The 24047-nt window shown below is 33.3% G+C and overlaps 2 protein-coding genes across 6 annotated transcripts in view; one reads left to right on the forward strand and one right to left on the reverse strand.

The window, feature by feature from the left end:
- cno (adherens junction formation factor afadin) overlaps positions 1 to 24047 on the forward strand; it is a 354944-nt gene that overhangs the window by 328340 nt on the left and 2557 nt on the right. For all 5 annotated transcript variants that reach the window (XM_074183524.1, XM_074183525.1, XM_074183528.1 and 2 more), the window contains 3 exons: positions 369 to 906; positions 6103 to 6438; positions 22833 to 23249. In XM_074183524.1, coding sequence (XP_074039625.1) covers positions 369 to 906; positions 6103 to 6438; positions 22833 to 23249 — 1291 coding nt within the window. The remainder of the gene's footprint in view (positions 1 to 368; positions 907 to 6102; positions 6439 to 22832; positions 23250 to 24047) is intronic.
- LOC111502734 (uncharacterized) lies at positions 10029 to 17492 on the reverse strand. Its single transcript, XM_023156891.1, has 2 exons — positions 16546 to 17492; positions 10029 to 10477 (listed from the first exon to the last, which is right to left on the reverse strand). The coding sequence occupies exons 1-2, from the start codon at positions 17381 to 17383 to the stop codon at positions 10161 to 10163; spliced, it is 1155 nt and encodes a 384-aa protein (XP_023012659.1). The 5' UTR covers positions 17384 to 17492; the 3' UTR covers positions 10029 to 10160.

The following is a 24047-nucleotide window of genomic DNA, read 5'->3' on the forward strand; positions in this document are numbered from 1 at the left end:
TTTTTTTAAAGAAAAATTGATCCTATTACCCATCCAACCTTTATTTAAATTTTCCTTATTGAATTTTCAAAACTGTATTTGTCAGATTGTTGATAAATTTCATGACATAGATATCTAGTTTTTTCAACAGAATGGTCACATAATTGAAGCTTTCTACGATAGTCCTAGCAAAATATTTTTGATTACAGGGGCTGGCTGCCATATTGGTATTAAGGCTTTATTGTTCACTTTAATAGCTTAACTATACATTGTGATGGAAATATTTTTTGAATTATCATTCATTCATTAGGTCATAAATATAACATGTTCAAGTGAATGAATAACACATTGTTAGAATGAAGGTAACACATACATTTCTTCATTACCAGGTACCCCAGCCAAGGAAACATTCGTATATCAGAGGCTCAGATCCAACAGAGTGACATGTCTCGATACAATGAGATGCGTACCTCAAAAAGTGAAGACTTGTTGAAACATCATACCCAACAGCAAAATGACATGATGCGATATGCTAGCAGTGGTAATATCAGGGAGGGCAATAAGGTCGATGTTCAGCAACTCCGACAAAATCCAGACCATCCACCTCATCACAGACTTGGCAATGAGGACAGACACCAGAGAGGTGTTGCCAAAATAACAGAGATGTCAGAAGAGGTGAGGAGGAGACAGAACAGAGTACCTTACAATCAGCAACAGGGTCAATATCTGCAGCAACAGCAACACTATTATAATCACATGATGTCACAGAATGCACAGAGTATGCAAAATCTGAGTATCAACCATCAGCATCCACAATATACTGGCCAGCAACATGGTCAATATCAGCAGCAACACCAGCCAAATCACATGCAACCTTTATCACCAACATACAAGAATGCTCCTCTAACTGTAAAACCATCTAGAAAAGTAAGACATTTTTGGTTTGACCGTCTAATTGATTTAACAGTATAATCAGTCAGTAATTGCTCATTAAGTGTTCAAATAATACTGTGTCTTTTTCAAATTCAATATTTTATATTATTCAGATATTTGGAGTAATACCTCAAACATTAAAAACAAAAATTCAAATTTCATGAAACTAACGAGAATGAAATTTACACCATTCTGTTAGGTATTAAATCTAATGCTGTTGGACCTGATAATATCAGCATACAAATGTTATTATATTGTTGTCCAATTATTTTATCTCACATATGCCACTTATGCATAATTTTATTCAAAAAAATATTTATCTAACTGACCTTCGCCCAATTAGTATTTTGTGTGCCATATCTAAAGCATTTGAAAAAATTGAAAACTTGCAGATACGTAACTACTTGAATGATTTCAATATATTACCTACATGTCAATCAGGGTTCCCGCCAAACCACAACTGCACAACAGCTCTTTTGAAAGTTGTTGATGATTTACATTGTTCTATCGACAATAATAAACTTTGTCTTCTAGTATTGCTGGACTACTCTAAAGCATTTGATCTTATTAACCACTCTCTACTTCTGGCAATACTGAAGTACCTGGGTTTTGCCTCTAGCATGATCACGCTGCTTGGAAGTTATCTCAGTGTGTCATACTCAATTACAAAAAATCGAATACCCTTAAAATAAATAATGGGGTCCCTCAAGGATCGATTTTAGGTCCAATTCTTTTTGTTTTATATACTTCTCAATTCTCACACTGCCTTCTTCACATTTCCATGCATTGTTACGTCGACGATACACAGTTGTATTTACAATTCGATGAAAATTCACTCAATATTGCGCTAGAACGAATGAGTCCTGATCTGTACTCTCTAATAACTGAATCAAGTAAATATTATCTCTCTGTAAACCCAACTAAATCTTGTGTCATGCTCTTCGGTAGGCCAAATGTAAAGAATCGTTGCACCGAGTTGATTAACATTTCCATCGATGAGGTTCAATTACCAAAAAGTGATGTCACGAAAAATTTAGGCCTTCATCTCAATAATTCTCTGCGTTTCACTACACATGTTTCTCAGATTCTTAGGAAGGGTTATATGAATCTAAAATTAGTATACTCGAGTAAAAATCTTTTGAGCAAAAAAAATAAAACATTATTCTGCGACGCACTGCCTCATGCCAACTATGCTGATACTGTTTATGGTCCAGGACTCTTGAAATCTGACAGGCAGAGACTTCAAAAACTGCAGAATTCGTGCATAAGACTCATCACAGGCGTAAGGAGACGTGAGCATGTGTCTCAATACTTGGAACAACTCAGGTCGTTGAACATGGATGCTAGGCGCACACTGCATTCTGCTAGTTTATTCCATAAGGTCATATCCACTGGGAAACCTGCCTACCTATTCACGAAACTGTCCTTTAGAACCGATATACATAATCCAAATTTGAGATTTAAACATTTTTTGACTGCACCTAAACATAAAACTTCTCTTTTTTGAGGATCTTTTTCTTATAACATTGCCCGCTTATATAATCGACTACCCATTGAATTGAAATCCCTACCACCACTTAGTTTCAAAAAAAATCCGAAGAGATTTATACTACAATCCGGTTCTCTTCTTTTATTATAACATTTATCAGTTGACACCTATACATAATATGTTTTTACCATAAATATGTAGAAATCATCAAATTTATCATTATGTTTGTGACATGATTATCCACATATAAAACATCAAACTTTCATTTATTCTTTTTTTGCCTCTCTTTTCTACTTTCCTTTCTTTTTCTTCTGCTTCTTTTTTTTCATTTTAATTTTCATCAAGCAAATAATGTGTATTAAGTTATCTCTTACTGGTTGGATGGAAGAGCAATTTCTGCCTTGATTTATCATGCGCAGACTTTTGAATTCTGCCATTTGTTAGGTTAGATTAGTATCTCTTGTACTGAGTAACCTTTCAATAAAAGCATTCATTATTATTATTAAGAGCAGATAGTTGTTGGTTCACAGATGGATCAGGAACACCTTCAGGTTCTGGTGCAAGTGTTTCAAAAGCAGACCCAGGACAGAGATATCAACCTGCCTAGGGACCTATGCGACTGTATTTCAAGGGGAAATATATGCTATTGAATTGTGTGCGGAAAGATTGGTAGAATCCAACCTCATACATAGGTCAATAAAAGCATTCTTGGACAGTCAAGCGGCGTTGGAAGCTCCTCAATAGGGAGACTTAACAAATTGTCTCTGGTCTGGATTCCTGGTCATACTGGCCTGAAAGGTAATGAGGCTGCTGACTTCCTTGCAAAGGAGGGTGCTGCAAGCAGCTTCATTGGACCAGAATCTGTCAGACATGCTGAATTAATCACTTATTTTGTATTTGATAATATACTTGACATTTACACTCTTGCATTTCATGGCTTACCAACCAAAAGACATATATTTCTGAAGTCCAAGATTTCCACTGAATTTCATCTATGATTTTCTCATACTTCATGATGCTTTTTTTTATTGCCTTTTGTTGATATACTCACTTTTTAAATAATAAATGTTTTCTGATCTAGCTACGCATTTTCAAGACATTTGGAGACGCTTGGTGTTGATACAAATATTATTGGAATTGAAGGGGTTATATTTTTAGGAGTGATTAATTTTTGGGAAAGTTTTTGGCTTTCTACTACTCCATCTTTCTTTGGAAGATTCCCTCATCTTTTTTTTTGTATCAAGATGGGGTAGTAGAAAGCCAAAAACTTTCTTTCCCAAAAATTAATCACTCCTAAAAATATAACCCCTTCAATTCAATAAGATTCCTCTTGGCTGGGATTGAATCAAATTCAAGATTTTCAAGATTTTTATTTGTAGGTCATCATTTTTACAGTTTTTGCAGTTATATTTACAGTTAATATTTCCCTCAGTGTGAGGATGGACGCACCTAAGTAACTAAAGTACTTGTGTTGTGCTTTCCATCTACCACTCAGGGTATTCAATTATATACAATTGACTGTCTTATACCTATATCTATATACACACGCTTCAATATAGTTAATTGATTTACAGAATTGATGAACATTAGGAATGATGAAGAGCTTGCTGAACATTGTTTATATTTAGCCGAATAAATCGAGAAGTTCGGTATTGGACATAATGAACGTTTTGATGGATTTTTTGAATTTATTGAGATTGGAATTGTTTCTTATGTTAGCTGGCAGAAGATTGAATAATTTTGGGCCGTGATAGAAAATACATCTCTGTGTGTGACTTTTATTGAATGTTGGTATGTTTATGGAAGAGCTAGTAACGAATCTTGTTTGTTTTTCTTTGTTTGTTGATTGAAGTGTGAGTTTGTTTGTGTACACCCAAACTAAACATTGGTGGATATAAAGTTCTCTTGTTTTCAGTAACTGCGTTTCCTTATATAAACATTTAGTAGAGTATATTTTAGGTTTCTTGAATAGTATTTTCAAGATTGTATTTTGAGATATTTGGAGGGTATTGATGGAATTGTTAAATGTACCACCCCAGGCAGCAATACAGTATCTTATTACAGATTCTGCTAAAGACTGGTATATGGTGATCAAACTTTTGTATTCCAGAATATTTCTCAATTCATAGAATTTTTTTGTTAAAAGTCTGAGCCGTTTAACAACATAGTTTATGTGGTCATCCCACCTCATATGCCGATCCACTATAACTCCCAGATACTTAATCATTTTCGTTCTTTCTATAACAGCACAATTGCAATCTGTTGTATTAGTACACTCTCTGTCATGTATATGGATTATGTTATTTCCAGGTTGATCATTCTGTAATAGGGTGAATGTAATAAATTTAGTTTTTTAAATAGGTGAATGAATGCCATTACAATGTCATCGATGACATAATCAGATCAAGCTTATTCCGTGACATTAAAAATCGTAATTCATGAATGAATTGTATGTATTTTCTATAATGTTATCCAATTTGGTACTGAAGAGCCTTAGGACAAGTGTCTTAAGGCGAAACATCGATGTATACCAGTGAGGATGACAGTGTTCCATGTAAGTGCAATTTGTTGCCATTCATTTAAAGTAGAACTCATGTGAATGATATCTGATTTTTATTCCACAACGAATGTTTCAAATACAAACTGAGTAGAGTAAAGTATCTTCTGTATACTTCAGTGTTCATATAGCAGTATTTGTTTCGAAAGATTTTTTTTCTTTCATGTAATTCAATGTTTATATGAAAGTAGCTGTTTCAGGAGGACTTTCTTTCAGTATGTGTCTGATCTACACATCCATGTATAGAGTTAGTTATTTTCAAATTGATTATTTCCTTCCTTTCCTTGGAAAATTCCTTCATCCTTTTTTTTTGTATCAAGACGGAGTAGTAGAAAGCCAAAAACTTTCTTTCCCAAAAATATTAATCCTGCCAGCGCCCAATCCAGCTATGTCGCTGCTTCGGGCAAAATTATATTTTCCGCCTTTTACCCATGCGTTATTCCATAGATGGTATAATTTTAACCTATTTTTGCCGCCCTGCGGCGCTGGATCCTGCCTTTTTTAAGTTATCTTCGACAAGAAAGCTCTATTCAGATTCCAGTTACATTTGGAAATTTGGCATTCCAATAAAAAAGTTATGTTAGAGTATTGGGGATCTTTTTGAAAAGAATTTCTTCAAGAAATACTGTTGATTAATTTGTAATATTAACGACAACCAGAATCTATAAAAAAATATACAGATACGTGTTTTTAAAATATATTTTGTTGATGGATTTCAATTGACGAAACTTTGCATTGAAAAAATAGGTCAAAACAATATATGACAAGAATGTAATGAAGTGAAAAGCTCCATTACCATTTTTTTATGGTATTGAAAATGAAGTGCTAGAGCAAAAAATTAAATGTCGTTTTCATTTTAATGCAAATATCTCAAACATTTACTGATTTTTTTGATCTGAGAGTATCAATCTGTTCTATCTTCAAAGAGACAACTTTTGTTTAATTTAACGAACTTTGTAGGACTTATCAAGTTCGAAATAGCAGCTAACAAACGAACTGACCTGTATATAAAATATTTGGGTAATGTTCTAATCTCTTGCAGACGCACGTCGAGTAAAGTGTTGTAATTCTTGTGTTTGGGAACAGTGCTTATTTTGCTAAAATATTCAAGCTGATTATTTCAAAAATATTTTACCTATTCTAGGAGGAGCTCATTCCCGAAGTGCCACCCAATAACACCCACCCATTGTACTCTGCTAGTAGTCAGGACCCTCCCAAAATGGCCTTTTACCCCACTACAGGTTCACAATCTAGTAAGCCTCCTAGGGACCCATGGGCTAGAGAAGAACAGGAAAGGCAACAAGAAGCTAGAAGAGAAGCAGCCAGGCAATGGCAAGAACAACAGATAAGAGAATTAACCTCGATGGCTTACAGAAGCCCACAGCAAGACGAACAGCTGAGGGTGTTGCAGCTTGAAAGGGAATTCCAAAGGAGGGCGATGGAGGCGTCTGCTGAAGAAGGGGATGATGATACGGAGAAGGTGAGAGAGATTGTTTCATTGATAGTAGGCAGTAGGCATAAATATTGTGGGATTATTGTTTTTTTTTGCGATCAGTTTGTGAATAGTAAAATATTTTCATTGGACGGAAAAATAAAGCAACACATACCTGAAATGTATTAGTATCCAACCATTCATTTCCATGGTGGTTTTTCCATATTCTTCAACCTTCAGAAGTTTGAACAATATGAACTTTTTTCTACCCTTCTTTCGGCTATCGCGGTGTTTAGTAAGTACTATAGTTTATGAAAGTATGAAAAAAAAACTGATGTTGACTTCATCCCGCAAATTGATTATTTTTTTCTAATTTAACGATTACAAAAAGCTCCTGTTGGGGTGTGTGTGTGTGTGAACCAATTTAAATCAATAACATTATCAGGAATTTGACTATTGAGCCAAAGTTCACATATCACTACTAGTTCTCACGACTCTTTCACTGTAAGTAATTTAACATCATTAATTGATGGTAATAAAGATCTAATATTTGGGCTAGCTATTTTTTTGAGTTCTCATGAAATTACTATGAATATTCTACACCAGGCTACATGGGTTTTCTGTTCAAGATATAGAAAAATTACAAACCTGATTAGGTCAGCGGTGTGCAGTAAATCGTGAGTGCAATAATTCAAAAAAAAGGGGAGCACCACCAAATTTTCTTGACCAGATAAAAACCGGAAAACTGCCCTGTTGATGCGGGTATCTACTATCGTATAAAAAAAATGAATATCTGAATCTGAAGTATACTACTAATAAAGACAATTTATTCGGATTTCAAGCTCACACCATTTATCGCAATCAGGTAATTGCAGTATAGCAAAAATATAAACACAAGCAAGTTTCTTCATTTGTTTTTTTTTCAATGAACTTGGCCTAAACTTGGCTGCTTTTTTGGTAATCTTTATAACGTTGCAAGGGGTGCAGACTGCTCTAACAATAGTCTGGTGATACTGACGCCTTGGATATTCGACGATATATCCACAAAAAGAAATCGTTGAAACAAGCAATTTTTTCCAATTTATTTGAATTCAGCTTGCAGATACGTTTTTCTAAGAGGATAGCTTAACACCCTGAAGAAAATATTTTTTGTCACGATAATAGTTATAATCCGGTCAATCTAGACATTGGAAGGTAGATAAATTTACAACAAGCTGCAAACGCGTGTAATTGTTCAAAACATAGTTAAAAATGAGATTTTGAAATTCCAAATGATTGCGATGCCTGGAAAAAATTTATTCGAGGTCAAAGGTCAAAAATCTCGAAAAAAATTGTTTTTTCGCGATTTTCAGAAAACGGTAAGTTTTATCATAAAATAACCTCAGATAAAAATTGTAGATCATAAAATTCTCTACAAAAAATGTATTGATACTTTTTTTTCTTAGAGCCACCGTTTCTGAGATTTCGGATGTCTTTAGCATACTATTGAGTCACTCGCATCAACTTGCTGCTCGTTCGTATCCATCCTAACATTAGCGAGATCTTCTGATTTTTCACACACTGTATTCATTGCATGCATACTATAAACGACCCTAGCCACGCACACAATTGAACAGGGAGACAGATGTCGGCTCAAGGTTACACTAGTGTACAAATTAAGGGACTGGATTTCATTCTACCTGATATTCTTATATTTATACTTATGTATACCAATAGAAAAATATTTTTACTTAAATTACAACTTCAGAGATTTTTGACCTTTGACCTCTAATATATTTTTTTCCAGGCATCGTAATTATTCGGAATTTTAAAATCTTATTTTTAACTATGTTTTGAACAATTACACGCATTTGTAGCTTGTAAATTTATGTACCTTCACTCTTATTTTTTAGTCTAATTTGACAGGACTATTACCTGAATAGTGTGAAAAAAAATTCAGAAGTTGAGAGTTGAGTTGCACGAAAAGATTATACTAACCTCCTGACAATGGAGGGTGTTTTCATGGTGATTTTCCTTGGAAAGTTGATAGGAGATGTAGATGCTATTATCTGCCTGGTATAAATTCTGCGTTTGCAGCTATGGTTTTTAATACTAAAAGATGCTCTAAAGCACACAATATCAAAAAGATACCACACTCAGCCAAAAATTTCAAAATCCCTTTTAGGTAATTAACCAACGAAATAATTCGACTAGGCAAAACTTCAGTTAGGAATCAACTACTACTGAATTGGTTTCCGTCAAAACTTTCGTTTTTGAAGAAAACAATACAAAATCGCTTTATTGTTTTTATATTGGAATAATCATAGGCGGGTCAAACGTGAATAAAGGATCACCAATCTGCAGAAAAGTCATATGAAAATAGTCACAAAGTCAAAATTTTTAAATTGAACCGTAACAACCAAATCTCAATCAGTTCAAGAGAACATAGAGATAAACAATTGATTCATTACAGGTGAATTAATTCGTTGTAAAAAGTGAGAGATAAAGTTCAAGAGTTGAACAAGAGAAAAATTCATTTTTCATAGCAACCCGCATTTTTTATCACTGATTGACTTTCACAAGAGGGCTTAGCAATAGTGTTCATTGAATACCAAGAGAGTGGGAAATGGAGGTGGGGGATTTAGCAGAAAAATCTCATTGGTAATTTTGAGGTGTTGATATCAATACATTTCAAGTATGCAACTGAGTGCAAAAAAAAATTTTTTGAGAATCAGCTGTGGAACATAGTGTACATAGTGTTTCCATGTGAGCAATTATCAGTAGCCTAATATAAAAACGTTTCTTGATGATCATTAAATTACCCAAACTTTCAGGAACTTCAAGATCAATTTGATATCTCAGTATTATATGAATATTACCGCATAAAAATCAATATAGACGTAAGGGTTCCAATATGAAATTTCAAAGTTGAGGATAGACTGGGTCTAAAAATCTGTATATAATTTCTGTGAATAGTTTCCGTTAGGTTATTGAGAGTTTCTATGATTAAGTACAAATTACCTCTACAGATAAAAAAAATACAGTAAAAAATTTTAATTTGAAACTTTTTGGTATCGTTCAACAAAATACTACTCTAAAATAGTCAGCTTTACCACAGTTAAACTGACTATCTATCTCCTACCATTCACAAGAACTCCAATTCGATTATACCTCTATACTAATTTGTAATATGATTTCCAAAAAAATCAGCAGCTTAGGAGCCATCTATTAATCACGTGATGTATTTTTAGCATTTATTAACCCCATCCTTCCCCCTTGGTGATAGGTGGTGAGGTTTAAGACTAACCCTCTCCCCCCTTCCCACACCCAAAATCACGTGTATTTTTCAGTACCTACAAAGAATCTTAAAATTTGTCTCTTCTTATACTCTGCAAATAGGTCTTGTATACATGTCACCTAGTTAAGACATTGTTTTGATGTTGTTTTGTTATAGTCCAAAATCCCAGAACAGACACCTGTCAGTTCGGCGAAGATAATATATAGGAACAAGGATGGGTACATATTTGCTAACAACAATTGGAGACAGATAAATTCCTGTCTGCAGACATATTTTGAATAAAATTGGAAAAATAACAATTTATATAATTGTGATTGGAAGAGAATGTGTTCAATTCTGATAATAATTGAAGAAATCGAACTGTTAGTGAAAAAATCTTTATTGTTCTTATATTTTTATCCTACCATAAAAACGTCAAAAAATATTGCTTTATTCATAGTAATATTTGTAACATTATGTTTTGAAGTAACTTTAAAATCTCAGAAAAGTACTTTCAATACCTTCTGTTATATCCACGTCTGCCACCTCTTTGATTATTCTTATTCATATCAACACCCCCGTAATATATCAAGTAAGCAGGATAAAATTCATTATCTTCGTACTTGACAATAACATGTTCTTTTTCGTTTGTTGTTGTGTCGTAATGCTTCGGAGGTATATTCATATGTTGGGCTCCTAGACATTTGTTCCCTATAAGCACTTTCACAAGGAACATCACCTTGTTATATCCATCGTCTCCATAGTGTGTTGCATAGTTTGATATGGGGGTGAGAGAAATACCTTGCCCAAATTTATGTCCTTTTGCAGTACCTAAAAATAATGTATTTGAATGAGATATAAAAATAATATAGTATTTATAATAGAATAACAAATATTGGGGTAATATTGTATTATGTCCAAGTTGATAAGATATTAGGGGATCGAACTCTTGATACAACATTTTTTATTTTCGCTCTAGAAAGAATGCAGAAAAAATTAAAATGCTAATTTATTTTTCAATGATGATGTCCTCTAAATGTCTCTAGGACATAAAAGGGACTATCAACGATCAAACTTTGCAATCTTGAAGATATCCTGTACCTTTTGTCAGACCAAGTCTGGGATCATTTTATTCTTATATATAATATCTCATGAATTTCATGTATCACCATTGGGATCTCGGAAACTATGAGAGATACGAAGATGGTTAAATTGTCGTTTAGAAAGTTCTGAAATTCCGAGTATATCCGGAGATATTAGGAGAAAAGTGAAATTTCGGATAATGGTTTTTATTTTTTTCTGTCTTTATTTTCCAAAGGAAATGGTGTTTTTAGATTTGCTATCCGACATTTCGCCTTCCGGCCACCATCATCAACTTTATTTTTTCTTATGGGCGCTAAATTGGATTCTTTCTGTTTTGAATAGAGCCAGATTTTACCTTTTCATTGATGTATCATCATAAGTTATCTTTTTTTTTTGAAAAATTGGAGATAATGAAAAAAATTCATTCTTATCATAATAAGGCTTTGACTTTGATGTTTATAAATTTGAATTTCAATTTGTTACACTAAATGACATTTTCTTATTGTACAAGTCATTGAATTTTTGACAAAAATGGCTTTCACTAATGAAAAAAACGAGATATGATACAAATTTATTACAAATACTATACAAACAGTGTTAGAACATCGGATTTGTATTCAAACTTGTATTCCGAAAGACGACAACCACATCGAACTGTGTTCAAGTTATTGGATCAAAATCTCATCGAGTTTGGTTCATTCGAAAAGCTGAGGAAAAAATACGGAGACAGAATGGGCCAGGAAACTAAAGAAAATTTGATAAATGAGGTATGTATGAGGTACGTTAGACATTGTGCCCTTTTCAATAAAATTTAATAATTTGCAGATAAACATGAACCCGGGGAAATCTGCACGTCAAATTTCCTCCGAAATGAATATTTGTCATACAAGTGCTTGGAGACATCTCAAAAAAAGCTGTTTAAAATGTTACAAAATACACATATCTTGAAAATTGCATCCAGTTGATCCCGAAAGGCGATTGGAATTTTGTAATTGGCTGAGACCTGATTTTCCTGGAAAATGTAATTTGGACAGATGAAAGCACTTTTACGAATTGTGGAATATTCAACCGAAATAACGAACACATTTAGAGCATAAACAACCGCAGCCATTTCCGAGAAATTCGACCTCAAGTGCGATTCAGTATTAATGTGTGGGCAGGAATTTACAAGATGGAACTTTGAGTCCTCATTCATTTGATGGAATTCTGAATAGAGAAACCTATCACCAGTTTTTAATGTCGATTTTCGAAGACTATTTGGATGATCTACCTTTGGCTAACTATAACAACATCTGGTTTAAACATGATGGTGCTCCACCGTACACTACCAGACGAGTATCTTATTACCCGACTGAAAGGTTTGGTAATGAATGGATAGGAAATAATGGGCCGAAGAGGTGGCCAGCAAGGTCTCCAGACCTAAATGTTATGGATACATTCTTATGAGGTACACTGAAAAAGAGTTTATGGTCAGAGGGAATATCAAAATATTGAGGACCAGCATTGTTAGGTAGTTCGGAAGATCGAGAAGGAGGGAAATTAATCGTGCAGTGAATAATATTCAAAGAAGGGCACAGTTGTGTTATCATGAACAAGGCCAGCATTTTGAGCATTTGCTGTGATTTCAATCAATCAATACTTTATTGTCATAAAGAACAAGGAATTCTTGTGGACAAAGTTCTTATATAAATAAAACACTAAATGCTAAAAGGTACAATTTGTCAGTCAACATATAGTATTAAAATCCTTAACAATGAGAGAAAAAATAAGTAAATAAAATAGAAAATAATCAGATTAAAAGCTATCCGCATAAAATTCTTCCAAAGTATAATACAGGCGACTACACAGTAAGAAGTAAACAGCCTTTTTAAAATTATCTAATGTGTTAATTTCTATTATACAATCAGGTAAGTGACTGAACATCTTGCAACCATTATAAACAATAGAGTCCTTCACTAAAGTAGAGTTCGGCTTGGGTAAGTTATTACTGCTTTGACTTTCTACTACTCCATCTTGATACAAAAAATGTGGGAATCTTCCAAAAAAAGGAAGGAAGTAATAAATTTGAAAATAAGTAACTCTATACATGGATGTGTAGATCATGCAAAGAAATAACTTTCAGACACAAACTGGAAGAAAGCTACTTTCATATAAACATTGAATTACACGAAAGAAAAAATCTTTCGAAACAAATACTTTTGAACACTGAATTATACAGAAGATACTTTTCTCTACTCGGTTTGTATTCCAAACATTCGTTATGGAATAAAATCAGATATCATTCACAGGAGTTCTACTTTAAATGAATGGTAACAAATTGCACTTACATGGAACACTGCCAATCTCACTGGTAGACATCGATGTTTCACCTTAGGGTTCTTCAGTACCAAAATCTGGATAACATTATACGAAACAACACACAATTCATTCATGAATTACGATTTTTAATGTCACGGAATAAGTTTGATCTACTCATGTCATCGATGACATCGAAATGACATTCATTCACTCCTGTTATAGGTTAGTTATTTCTTTGTATGATCTACACATCTATGTATAGAGTTACTCATTTTCAAATTCATTACTTCCTTCCTTCCTTTGGAAGATTCCCACATTTTTTTGTATCAAGATGGAGTAGTAGAAAGCCAAAAACTTTCCCAAAAATTAATCACTCCTAAAAAATATAACCCCTTCAATTCAAGTTAATTATTGTTATTTGATCAAAGTTCTATTTTCATTGAAAAGGACACAATGTCTAATTTACCTTATACACACCTCATTTATTAAATTTTGATTGTTAGTTCTGTCTCCGTATTTTTTCTTTGGCTTTTCAAAAAAAGCCACTTTTTCCCTGCTACACCATTATGTAGCAGGGAAAAAGTGGCAACGTGGAAGTGCAATTTATTTTCGAATTCGTTGGAAAATAAAGCCAGAAGAAAATAAAAACCATTATCCGAAATTTCAGTTTTTTCCGGATATCTCCGGATGCACTCGAAATTTCAGAACTTTCTCAAGGCATATTTAGTCAAGTAAATGTGCAACTTTGCCGATCAGAAATGAAAAATTTACTCATAACGAATAGTTTGATCAATCTTTTTTTAAATTTTCGTCCAGAAAAAGTAAATTTAATTTTTTAGCTTCCATCGAATAAAAAATCCGATATTATTTTTGAATCTTTTTATACACTGGCGAATCCTGACGACTGGTTATTCATAGAATTAAAATATATAAAATGGGTAAATATAAAGTTCCGTACTATAGGTAGATAATAGAAATGAAAAATATTCAAGATAGAAAAAAAATTCAAATAAAACAACATTCAGATTATGAGAATAGGTAAAATTGAATAACTTCAATAGTTTCTTCACATTGACAAGACCAGATAATCATCTCCTGTGTCATAATCGGCCGAAGCCAGGATTTTGATATTCAATAGGAAAACGGACCCACCAGATGGAATACTATCTGGAAGTGTACATAATATCTACAAAAGCATTTTGATTATTGGAAAATATCTCCGTTACATTCCTTGAATGCTATCAGACCACAACCAGGCCAGGTTTACTACAGTTTATTGAGTATTCTTTAAAAGTATGAAAACTTACTCGGAGACTAAATCTAAATCACAGAAGTCTTCATAATACATAAGGTAAACTACCAGTCGTCGCCACTCTACCATTCATTGCCACTTCGTCACAAAAACTTAAAGATTAAGGAAACATTTCAAAATAGTATATTATTTGCTGCAATTATTAGTAACCAATAGTATTTGGCAACTATGTACCATTGCACAAGCTCTCGTTCACGCCAATTTTGTTGTAAACCACATGTTATCGGACAGTGTGAAATTCCGATGTGTTTTCTCGTTTTTGCAGTGAAAATTTTAAGGTAAGCACATTTTTAAATTCTTGGTACAAATTTATAACAAAAAATTTTTGTATACTTGTGTATTGTTACTTATTTTAGGTACCTTAGAGTATAAATATTTTGTATTTTGATTATTTTAGGGTTATGTTTTCCTTAAAAAACAAGCCTGGCAATAACTGGTATCACAAAATATTATAACAACCAATTATTGCCATTAGTGGCTATCACTGGTTTTGCATATTTTTTACTACCTATATTTTAGGAATAATGCATTTAAGATTGCAATGTTGCCACTATTTATTTCATTGCATACATAATACTTTAACCAGTTATTGCCACTGGTGGCCATCATTGGTTTGCAAGTGGCAATAATTGGTCATATTTAGCAAACAATTTTTTTAATTCCAGAAATGGCTCCCAAACGGGACTATACGACAGAACAAATGTCCAAAGCACTAGCCGATTCCTGCAGCCGTTGCAGCCAAAAAATATGGGGTTCCCCGAAGTACCTTGAGAAGAGGAGTTCACTCTTGTAGACTGGATCATAAAGTTGTCTAAAAGGCATTTTCCTGTGTCAAAGGAGCAACTTTTAGATACCGTTCAAAAAATCACAAATTCTACAAAGGCTAAAACATTCATGAAGAACCGCCCCAGTGACAAATGGTTCCGCCTTTTTTAAATAGACATCCCGAAATCTCCCAGAGTATCACAAAATTCAACTCGCAAGTCGAGAGAGTGTGACTGAAAATCAAATTCGAAATTGGTTTGCTGAGATAAAAGAATACCTAGAGTCGAAACACTTGTTTGATATCACAAGAAATCCAAACAGAATTTTCAGCGCTGATGAAAGCGCATTCTATTTATCCCTAAAAGAGGGTAAGGTTTTGGCCACAAAAGGAAGTAAAAATGTTTACCGTTCTGCTGGAGACTAGAAAGAAAACGTAACGGTATTGCTTACAGCCAATGCTGCTGAAAAAATTGCTCCGTCAATGATTGTTTTGGCATGTGAAAGAATTCCAGCGGCTATATCTCCAAATCTATATACCCAAATTCCACGCATTTACTCCAGTCAATGGATGTATCTGTTTTCAGGCCCTTAAAACTGGCATTCAGAAATGAAGTACATAAGTGGCGTATGGATAACTATGGCACTAACCTCAAAAGTGTAATTCTGCTGTGGTGTTTGAGAAGGCTTTGTCTCATATTACTGGAAGAAACTATTTAAAATGGGTTCAAGGCTTCCGGGTTACATCCGTTGAATGTTAAAAATGTCCACTTCAAAAAAATTAGTGCTAATAACAATACAGATAAAATTGATTCAGAGTCTTCTGTCACATCACCAGTAGATGTTTATGAAGTATAGATTCCTTTTAATTTTTGATTTCAATTTTGAAATCAAAAATATTTTTTGTGAGAGTTCCTTTTTCAGTTCCTTTTTTTATTTTTGTTATTATTTTTATGGCTTATTTGTCTTTTATAAACATTTTCTATAAATGATTAATAATAAAAATGTTTTATCAGTAAGTAAAATGTAGCTGCTAATTTATGCTTGATTGATGGCAATAATTGGGATGGCAACCATTGGTTTTGTTAAAAAATTAGTGGCAATAATTGGTATTTTCGGATACCATGTATTTTGCCTTTAAACTTCTTATAGTGGCAATGACTGGTCGGTTACCTTATATAGTTACATAACAAAAATCAGAACTAACTAGTATTTCAATTATTTAAAATATTAATCACTTTCATTGCTGAGAGTTGCGTTGACGAAAGAACGTAATATAAAATATTTTGGTATTTGAAGTTCGAATTTCAACCCCTTGGATCCACCACTGAGGGTATATTGACTCAGGTCAAATGTTAAACATGTTTTTGAGATAATTTACATAAATATTTAAGGGCCAGACTTCTATGGTGTTTAATTTTCAATTTCAATACTGTTTTCTTACCTCTCAATCTCCAGTTGAAATTATTGTTGCAAATACTTTCGATGTTGGATTTTCTAGTACCGTGAAAGAGTTCATGTTCTACATTCCGGCCATATTTTGCCAAATACTGTAATTTTTTCAGACTGTACTGCAGCAATAAATATGGATTGTTAATTGTTTCAATTTTTTGAACTGTAAAGCATCGCTTATTGGTAGCTCTAAACAGTCTCTCGACTCTCTGGTAGTCTGAAGAGAACTGATCCAAATTTTCCAGCTGGTATGTCACATGAGAATAATATGATGATTTGTTGGTAATAAATAACAAATTATCTATCATTTCTGGATTCTTTATTATTTTTTCAGGCGGCTTCAAAGTCAAATTGTTCAATTGATGACATAAATTCCCTCTGAATTGCCGAATCGGCTGATTAAAATTCTGTTTTTTGATTCCCAGGGCATTTTGATCTCCAACGATTTCTTTCCATTTTTTTGCATCAGCAATTTCTTTTTGCTTGTTCTGCTGATTGAAATGCTGTTTTTGGATTTGAATAGCTTTTTGTTTTTCAATAGATTCGTTTAGTTTATTTTTATCAGCAATTTCTTTTTGCGTTTTGTAATCAGCAGAATTATATCGATTCAGCTGCCATTCTCTTTGTACACTACTTGTTTGAACATTGGCAGGTATTGATTTGGACTTTCGGTCATCACTTCCCGATAGTTCCCTTGTTGCAGTTACGTCTAAGTGAACAACGCCATAATGTACTGTTTCTTGCCTATTTTCCACTGTGTTTTTTGCACGTCTGTTAGTTCCTTTGCCATTATTTTCACTATTATTAGCAGGCTTAAAACAATTTCCCATGTTACCTAGATAGCCGCATACGGATGATTTAACGATATGATTACAAACAACACATGTGAATTCCCGGCTATGAGGAGAAACACTTCACTACGTGAAGGTCGAACCATAACTGAAAAGTGAACCGTCAGCAAGTGATTACGAATGTATATTATGCATCCAAACTTACATTTCCAAGTGAAATTTACCGTCCGAGTTTAAATTCGCAATTTAGAGTTTATAGTCGAAATTTTGATATTAAAGTCGTAATTTCGAGTTTGAAGTCGTAATTCCGAGTATAAAGTTGTAATTTCGAGTTTACGAGTCGAAATTTCGAGTTCAAAGTCATTCAGCTACAATGAATGCATACCTACATAAATAAACAAAATATTGATATATTCACATAAATCGCACTGTCTATGAAGAGAACTCAACTGATTTCTCAAATAGCCCTATTCCATAATATTTAGCTGCAGTGACGGCTCGTGCATTGGAGAACAGGAAGGCTAAAGTCATAAAGACTATATACCTACACACAGAAAAGCCCGCCGGAGGCCCGAACATTTTTATGTTGTTGCACGCTTTGCTTAATACTAAATTTAGGGCATGATCATGACAATGCGTAAAAAGTGCATGAGGAGCTATAGACTTTATGTTAGTTTGTAAACCATTTAAATGGCCGGCCAGGACCGCAGCCCTATCATAGGTTTGCGCAATTAACTTTCGCCTAAAATTATAGGTGTCACACGTACGAATTAAAAAAATTAAACAAATCGTCAGCTGTTCGCCCAGATTAAAAGTTGTGATGTTTTTGAGGTGTCCAAAAAAACGCTACCGTTTAAAAAAGTGCTAAATTGTGAATCATATTTGCCCCACAACATTAAAAGTTTCTTGTAATTGCCGCGATTAATCGAATCTTCGGTTTCATCGTATCCGCGAAAAGCTAATTCTTGCGAACCCAAATAATTCGTTATATCGGTAAGTCTTTTTAAATTCGACCGATTTTCCCTAATCTTATTATTAAAAAAAATTATGGCCTCTTTTTGAGCTGTATCTAAAGAGGTTGCTATATTTTGTTTGCTAAACAATTTCAATTTACAAGACAAAAATATATGCTCCTTAGATTTAAAATGTCTTTCTGTAGAACGAGGTAAATTTTTTAAATCGGAGTATCCTATTTTAGACCATGTTTGGTATTCGGTTTGTACGGAAAATAAAACACAGAGCCAGGGGAGTAGTTGTTTTCTTATAGGCGTCAGTCCATTCAACCTACTGTGTAGGTATATTCGAGACTGGCTTGAACGTTTAAAGTTCATTTCTTTAGATTTGTTTACTGCCAGTCTTCAAGCATAGCCCACTGACTAATAAGAAAGTTATTAAACTATATTTATTTTTCATTTTTTAGTTTCGTATGCCATAAAAGCGTGTTTTTTTAAAACTATATTAATTTTATCTAAACTTTGGGATCAATCAGCCGTATATTGTTAAGAAAAATAACGATTGATATTTTACGATTCCGGAGAGGGAGCCTGAAAATCAGCCACTAAGCCCAAGGTAGCAGGCGCGCAAAGGAGGGATACAAATAATGAAGCAGGCGCGCGTGTTAATAAAAAAAATACCTTTTTCCAAATGAATAAATATATGTAAAGTGAGTTCGAATTATATCAACGAGGTTACGTACAGCGCCATCTGCCCGCGAATAGATCAAGCAATAATGTCGATAATTCTGTCAAATACAGATCCCGAGCTTGAGAGTTACAAACAAACAAAAAAAAACCTACATACATACAGGTGAAGTTAATAAAAGCATGTTAAAAATGTTTATCAGAACTATTTCGAGTATTGGAAAAAGCGCTGGCACAGTGTATTATATCTAAGGGGATCTACTTTGGAGGGAACAAAATAGAAATTGATGACTAAATAAATATTTTTTAGGAAAATGAAAATTCACCTAACGTTTTTAACAGCCTCGTAAATAATCACCTATACCTAATTATAGTTTTCTGTGATTCCAAAATGATTATGTTCATATACTCACAGTTTTCCTAAAATAATTCAAGTAATAATCGCAGAACGTTTTTCAGGTTGTGAATAGAATCTTTTTCATTTTTCATTCATTTTTTGATTAATTTGAAAGAAGTTCGCGACATATGGAAGTTTTTTTATTAATCGATATAATGAAAATTTGACTTGGCAGTTAGTTTGAGCTTGAAAAATGAGTAAGAAACAGCCTCTTTCCTTTTGTCATGTGCTACTCTAAACCTGTCAAATTTGACATTTTTTCTCGATAATCCTCAAAAAATCATTTTTTTTGTACAATTCGAAAAATGCCACAGAAAAAAGTTGCTCAATTTCCAATTTTATACCTTGCTCGAAATTTGGACGCTCTACTGTCAATTCAACAATTTTACATTTTTTAAAATTTTTTGAATATTACGCTCTATTGATTCGACGAAACATGATTGAAAATTTCATAATTTTGATGAATACCAGACTTCAATGTCATATCTTGCCCAGAAAATAACCCGCATTAGCCTGTTACCAGAAAAAGAAATAAATACAGCTCCATAACCTCGTCTTTGTTATTGCAAAGTTCATCTAGTTTTTTCGAAGTGACAGTAGAGAGTCTAAATTTCGAACAAGGGTATAAAATTGAAAACTGAGAAACCTGATTTTTTGAGGATTTTCGAAAAATATGTCAATTTGGCAGGTTTTTTACTCATTTTTCAAGTACAAACTAACTGCGAAGTCAAATTTTCATTATATCTTTTAATAAAGAAAACTTCCATATGTCGCTAACTTTATGCGTGACAATGTATAAAAGCTACCTCTAAAAATTAAACGCGAATCCTGCATGAAATTTGGCAACGGTGTATTGTATAGTTAAAGTTATATAAATAGATCGTATCATTTCAATGGAGCAGATAACAAATTGATGTTTTTATCGCGTTCAGCAATGGAATATTGATTCCTTGAAAACACAGAATGTCCCAACAATAATGAGGCAAAGTATCATCTTCATTATAAAATTTCAATAATAATTGAACATTCAATTTGAAATGTTTTAAAAGAGATTAGAAAATGATAATTGTTTATGAAATAATCATTTATTTTCATTAAATACAAAAATCAAAAATTCAAATTATTTACACTCGATTCCACTATCATTAGAAAATTAAATAATTAATCAATTTTTTGACGTTCCTGTTAAAACAAATAACAAAAACAATTGTGCGCTACTCATTAACAGCTGATTTTGAAATACAATTTTGTCAGTTTTAATAATATTCATTCTTTAAGCAAGTATTTTAGTGCATTATTTTTCATAATAATGAATATAAAAGTAATTAACTGATAATTAATTTAAAAATACCATATGCTATGAAAATTGTGTAAACTTTAATCTAACAAGAGAGTATTACTGACCCTTGAGACAGAACAAATAGCAACCTGTATTCAGTTACATTTTCAATTAGGTCAGGGAAAAATAATATGATTTCATTTGAGGTACTATGTACCTAGCTATAACCTACAAAATACCTACAATGAAATGGGAAAATTCCCGAAAAAATTAATGGGGTGCCCACCCTGTATAATTAACTCACTTATGACTTGATAGTGTTTTGTAGTGTGATTTTGCCTTCTTTGCAGGAGACTGCCCATTTTCACTTTCTAAATTATCACTGTGAGACATATTCAATTTTTAATTATTTAAAATAATGATTTATTTAGTAAAACACAGGTTACGTATACTATTTTGATTCAAATAATGCAATGAAATAAGAACTACCTACTATTTGAAAAAGTCAATATTTGAAAAACTGTTTGAAGGTGATTGACAATGTTTCATGATGAATTTCACTAGTTCGGACTTCCATTGTCTACTATATAAAATGATTTGAAATCCCCGGAACAACTGAAAAAGAAGAATTAAAAATAAATAGCTGAAAATAACAATTATGTTAAGCAAAAATAACCTGAAATGAAATTATAGTGAAATAAAATACAAGTAAAATTAAAACGATTGAACAAAAAATAAGAAATACAAATAAATATAAATAAAAAAAAGTTAAGAGATTCCAAGCCACGTTAGTTCACGACGTTTCGATTGTTGGTATCTACAATCGTCTTCAGGTGATGACTGGACTAATTCCTCCGAGAGATGACTATGGGTGTTCGAGTACTTTCACTTATCTTGTTTTTCTGCTCCACTGATTTAGCGGGATGTGACCGTTTGGAAGGCAGTTATTTATTTTCCAATTATATCTAGCATTTTCATAAATAACTCTAGAACGGTTACAATTAGTCACATAGTACCTTATATGAAATCATATTTTTTCCTGACCTATTCAAAAATGTAACGAAATACATGATGTCCCAGTTAAAAAAAAACATAACTTTGATATGTCAAAGTTTTTGAGCTACCCTGTAGTCTTCAAAATTACTTCCTTCTACAGCTTTAATCAATATACATATGATGAAATGGAGAAATTCCCAAAAAAAGTAATGGTTTGGTTTACAAGGAACGTGTCATATGGGGTGCCCCCCCTGTATATAGGCATTTATCAATTGTCAGACAGTATATATCATTTTCAAATTTAGGTGGACACCTGTCAAATAATTGATTGTTATCTGAAGACGAAATCATATTGAGGCCTCCGAAACATCAACATAAGTATCCTATAAAATTCTTAGATCATATTTCTTCGATAAGTTTTCCCATTTGGTTTTAAAAACAAAATTTCCTTTTCACCTGACAAATCATGTTTATTGAAAACGGAATTTTTTTGGAAAACTACGTTTACTGAAAAAAACTTTTTTGCTTCTACTTGTCTATTAACCTACAGGGAGTGGTTATTTTCCAGAGAAAAAATTAATGACTTTGACAAATTGACCGTTTTTGTATGTCGACGGGGATGCAGAAAGCAAAAGGTTTTGTTTGGAATATTTCGTGATAGGTAAAATTAAACATACAAGTTACTAACTAATTGGACCTTTTTTTAATGTTATTATTATGTAGATAGTAAGTAACTAAGTAACTATTCGGGGTGAACTTTTCAGTTCCCCTTTATTCACACTTAATCGATTTTACAGACTGCGGAAGGTGAAAGTCTAAGATGAGAGCTACAAACATTGATTACCTACTCAACATTACATGTCTTTTCAAGTATACTTCTACAAAAGATAATATATTTTAGCATTATATATTTTAGCACTAACAACTCAAGGGTTCTATTTGATATGTGCTAACTTGCCAGTGACAGGAAATCAATAACCTCCAATTCATTGACAACTGATATTTACTATAATGGACGTCAGTCCATTAAACCTACTGTGTAGGTATATAGAGACTGGCTTGAACGTTTGAAGTTCATTTGCTTTAGATTAGGTTTTTTGTCTGGCAAAAGTATTGTTTTCTATTTTCTAATTGTTCATTTTCTTGAAATATTCTGACCTCCCTGTTTCGTTTCAGGAGAGTCTAAGTCCTCAACAGCATCCACCAGCACCTCAACCTGTTTCCAGTCAGACTGTGGTTAGTACTATGACAGCCACAACCGTATCAAGCAAACAAGAACCATCTCAGATACCACCTGCTTCAATTCTCAAACCTAACGTTAATAGCAATAATGGGAACCAACATCACCAGCTGCAGCAAGAGCAACATCAGCAGCAACACTTGCAGCAATATCAAGGACAGCCTTCTCCAGAAGTAGTGAACGCTCCTCCTCCTCCCGAAAGAGGTTCTAGTTTTGCAGTAATGTCGATGCGAACCAAAGAAACAACAAAAAGGGTATCTTTCAATGATGTTTCTGCAGGAGGGGGTATTTCTACACCGTCTCAGCCGCCCAATACTCTTCAGATTGAAGAAACGATAAGGGAAGATCCGAATGTGAGTACCAAAGAGATTTTTAATCGTCAAAATTTATTTTCGAAACAGTGAAGACATATTTCCTCAAGATATCTTCTATGGGATCGATAAAAGTTTCAATGTATGCATATCAAATATAAACGAGGCTCCCAGAGGCAGTCTGATGCGAAGTCAAGCTTTTCAACCCCTGAGTGAATTTGTTCTTTGTGTTTCTCTGTATCCTGCACTGTGAGACAACTAGTCAAAACTTGAGCTTTAAAATAAAGCATAGATGATGCCTTCTTTATTTTCATTGCTTGTCCTTCAAGCACAGTTGAGTCCAGCGTTTCTTGGTCAGTCTAGCAACACGGATGAGACCTATGATGGGTGGAAACAGCACTTTCCGGTATTCGACCATGAATGCTTTGAGTTGGACTCTCTGGTTTTGACATGAACAAAACTCAATTCGATCACTTATAACTATACATCAATGGTAAATTGCAGGGTGTGCATCGAACAGGATTATTTCATTTTCATATTTTGTGAAACATGGTTTGACAGATCACTTTCTCAAATAAGATTTTGTCTGGCAATTTTGAATTTTTTAACCAATCGTACATAAACGAACACTTTTCCAAATCACAAAAAGTGCAATATCCTTCCCGGCGCGCGTTTTACCAACCAAGTTGGCGTCTTTAGATGACGAAGAAAACTGATTTCTAGCTCTAAAACTCTCTATTCATATCTAACAGGGTACATTTTCACTTTCCGATATACATCAATGATTTTGGATGAAAATCTATGGACAACTTCCACGTGAGAGTTTCCTCCCTATACAAT

This window comes from Leptinotarsa decemlineata, unplaced genomic scaffold (assembly GCF_025532065.1).
Source record: "Leptinotarsa decemlineata unplaced genomic scaffold, Ldec_3_MD MMD2_tig00026340_RagTag_RagTag, whole genome shotgun sequence".
NCBI lineage: Eukaryota > Metazoa > Arthropoda > Insecta > Coleoptera > Chrysomelidae > Leptinotarsa > Leptinotarsa decemlineata.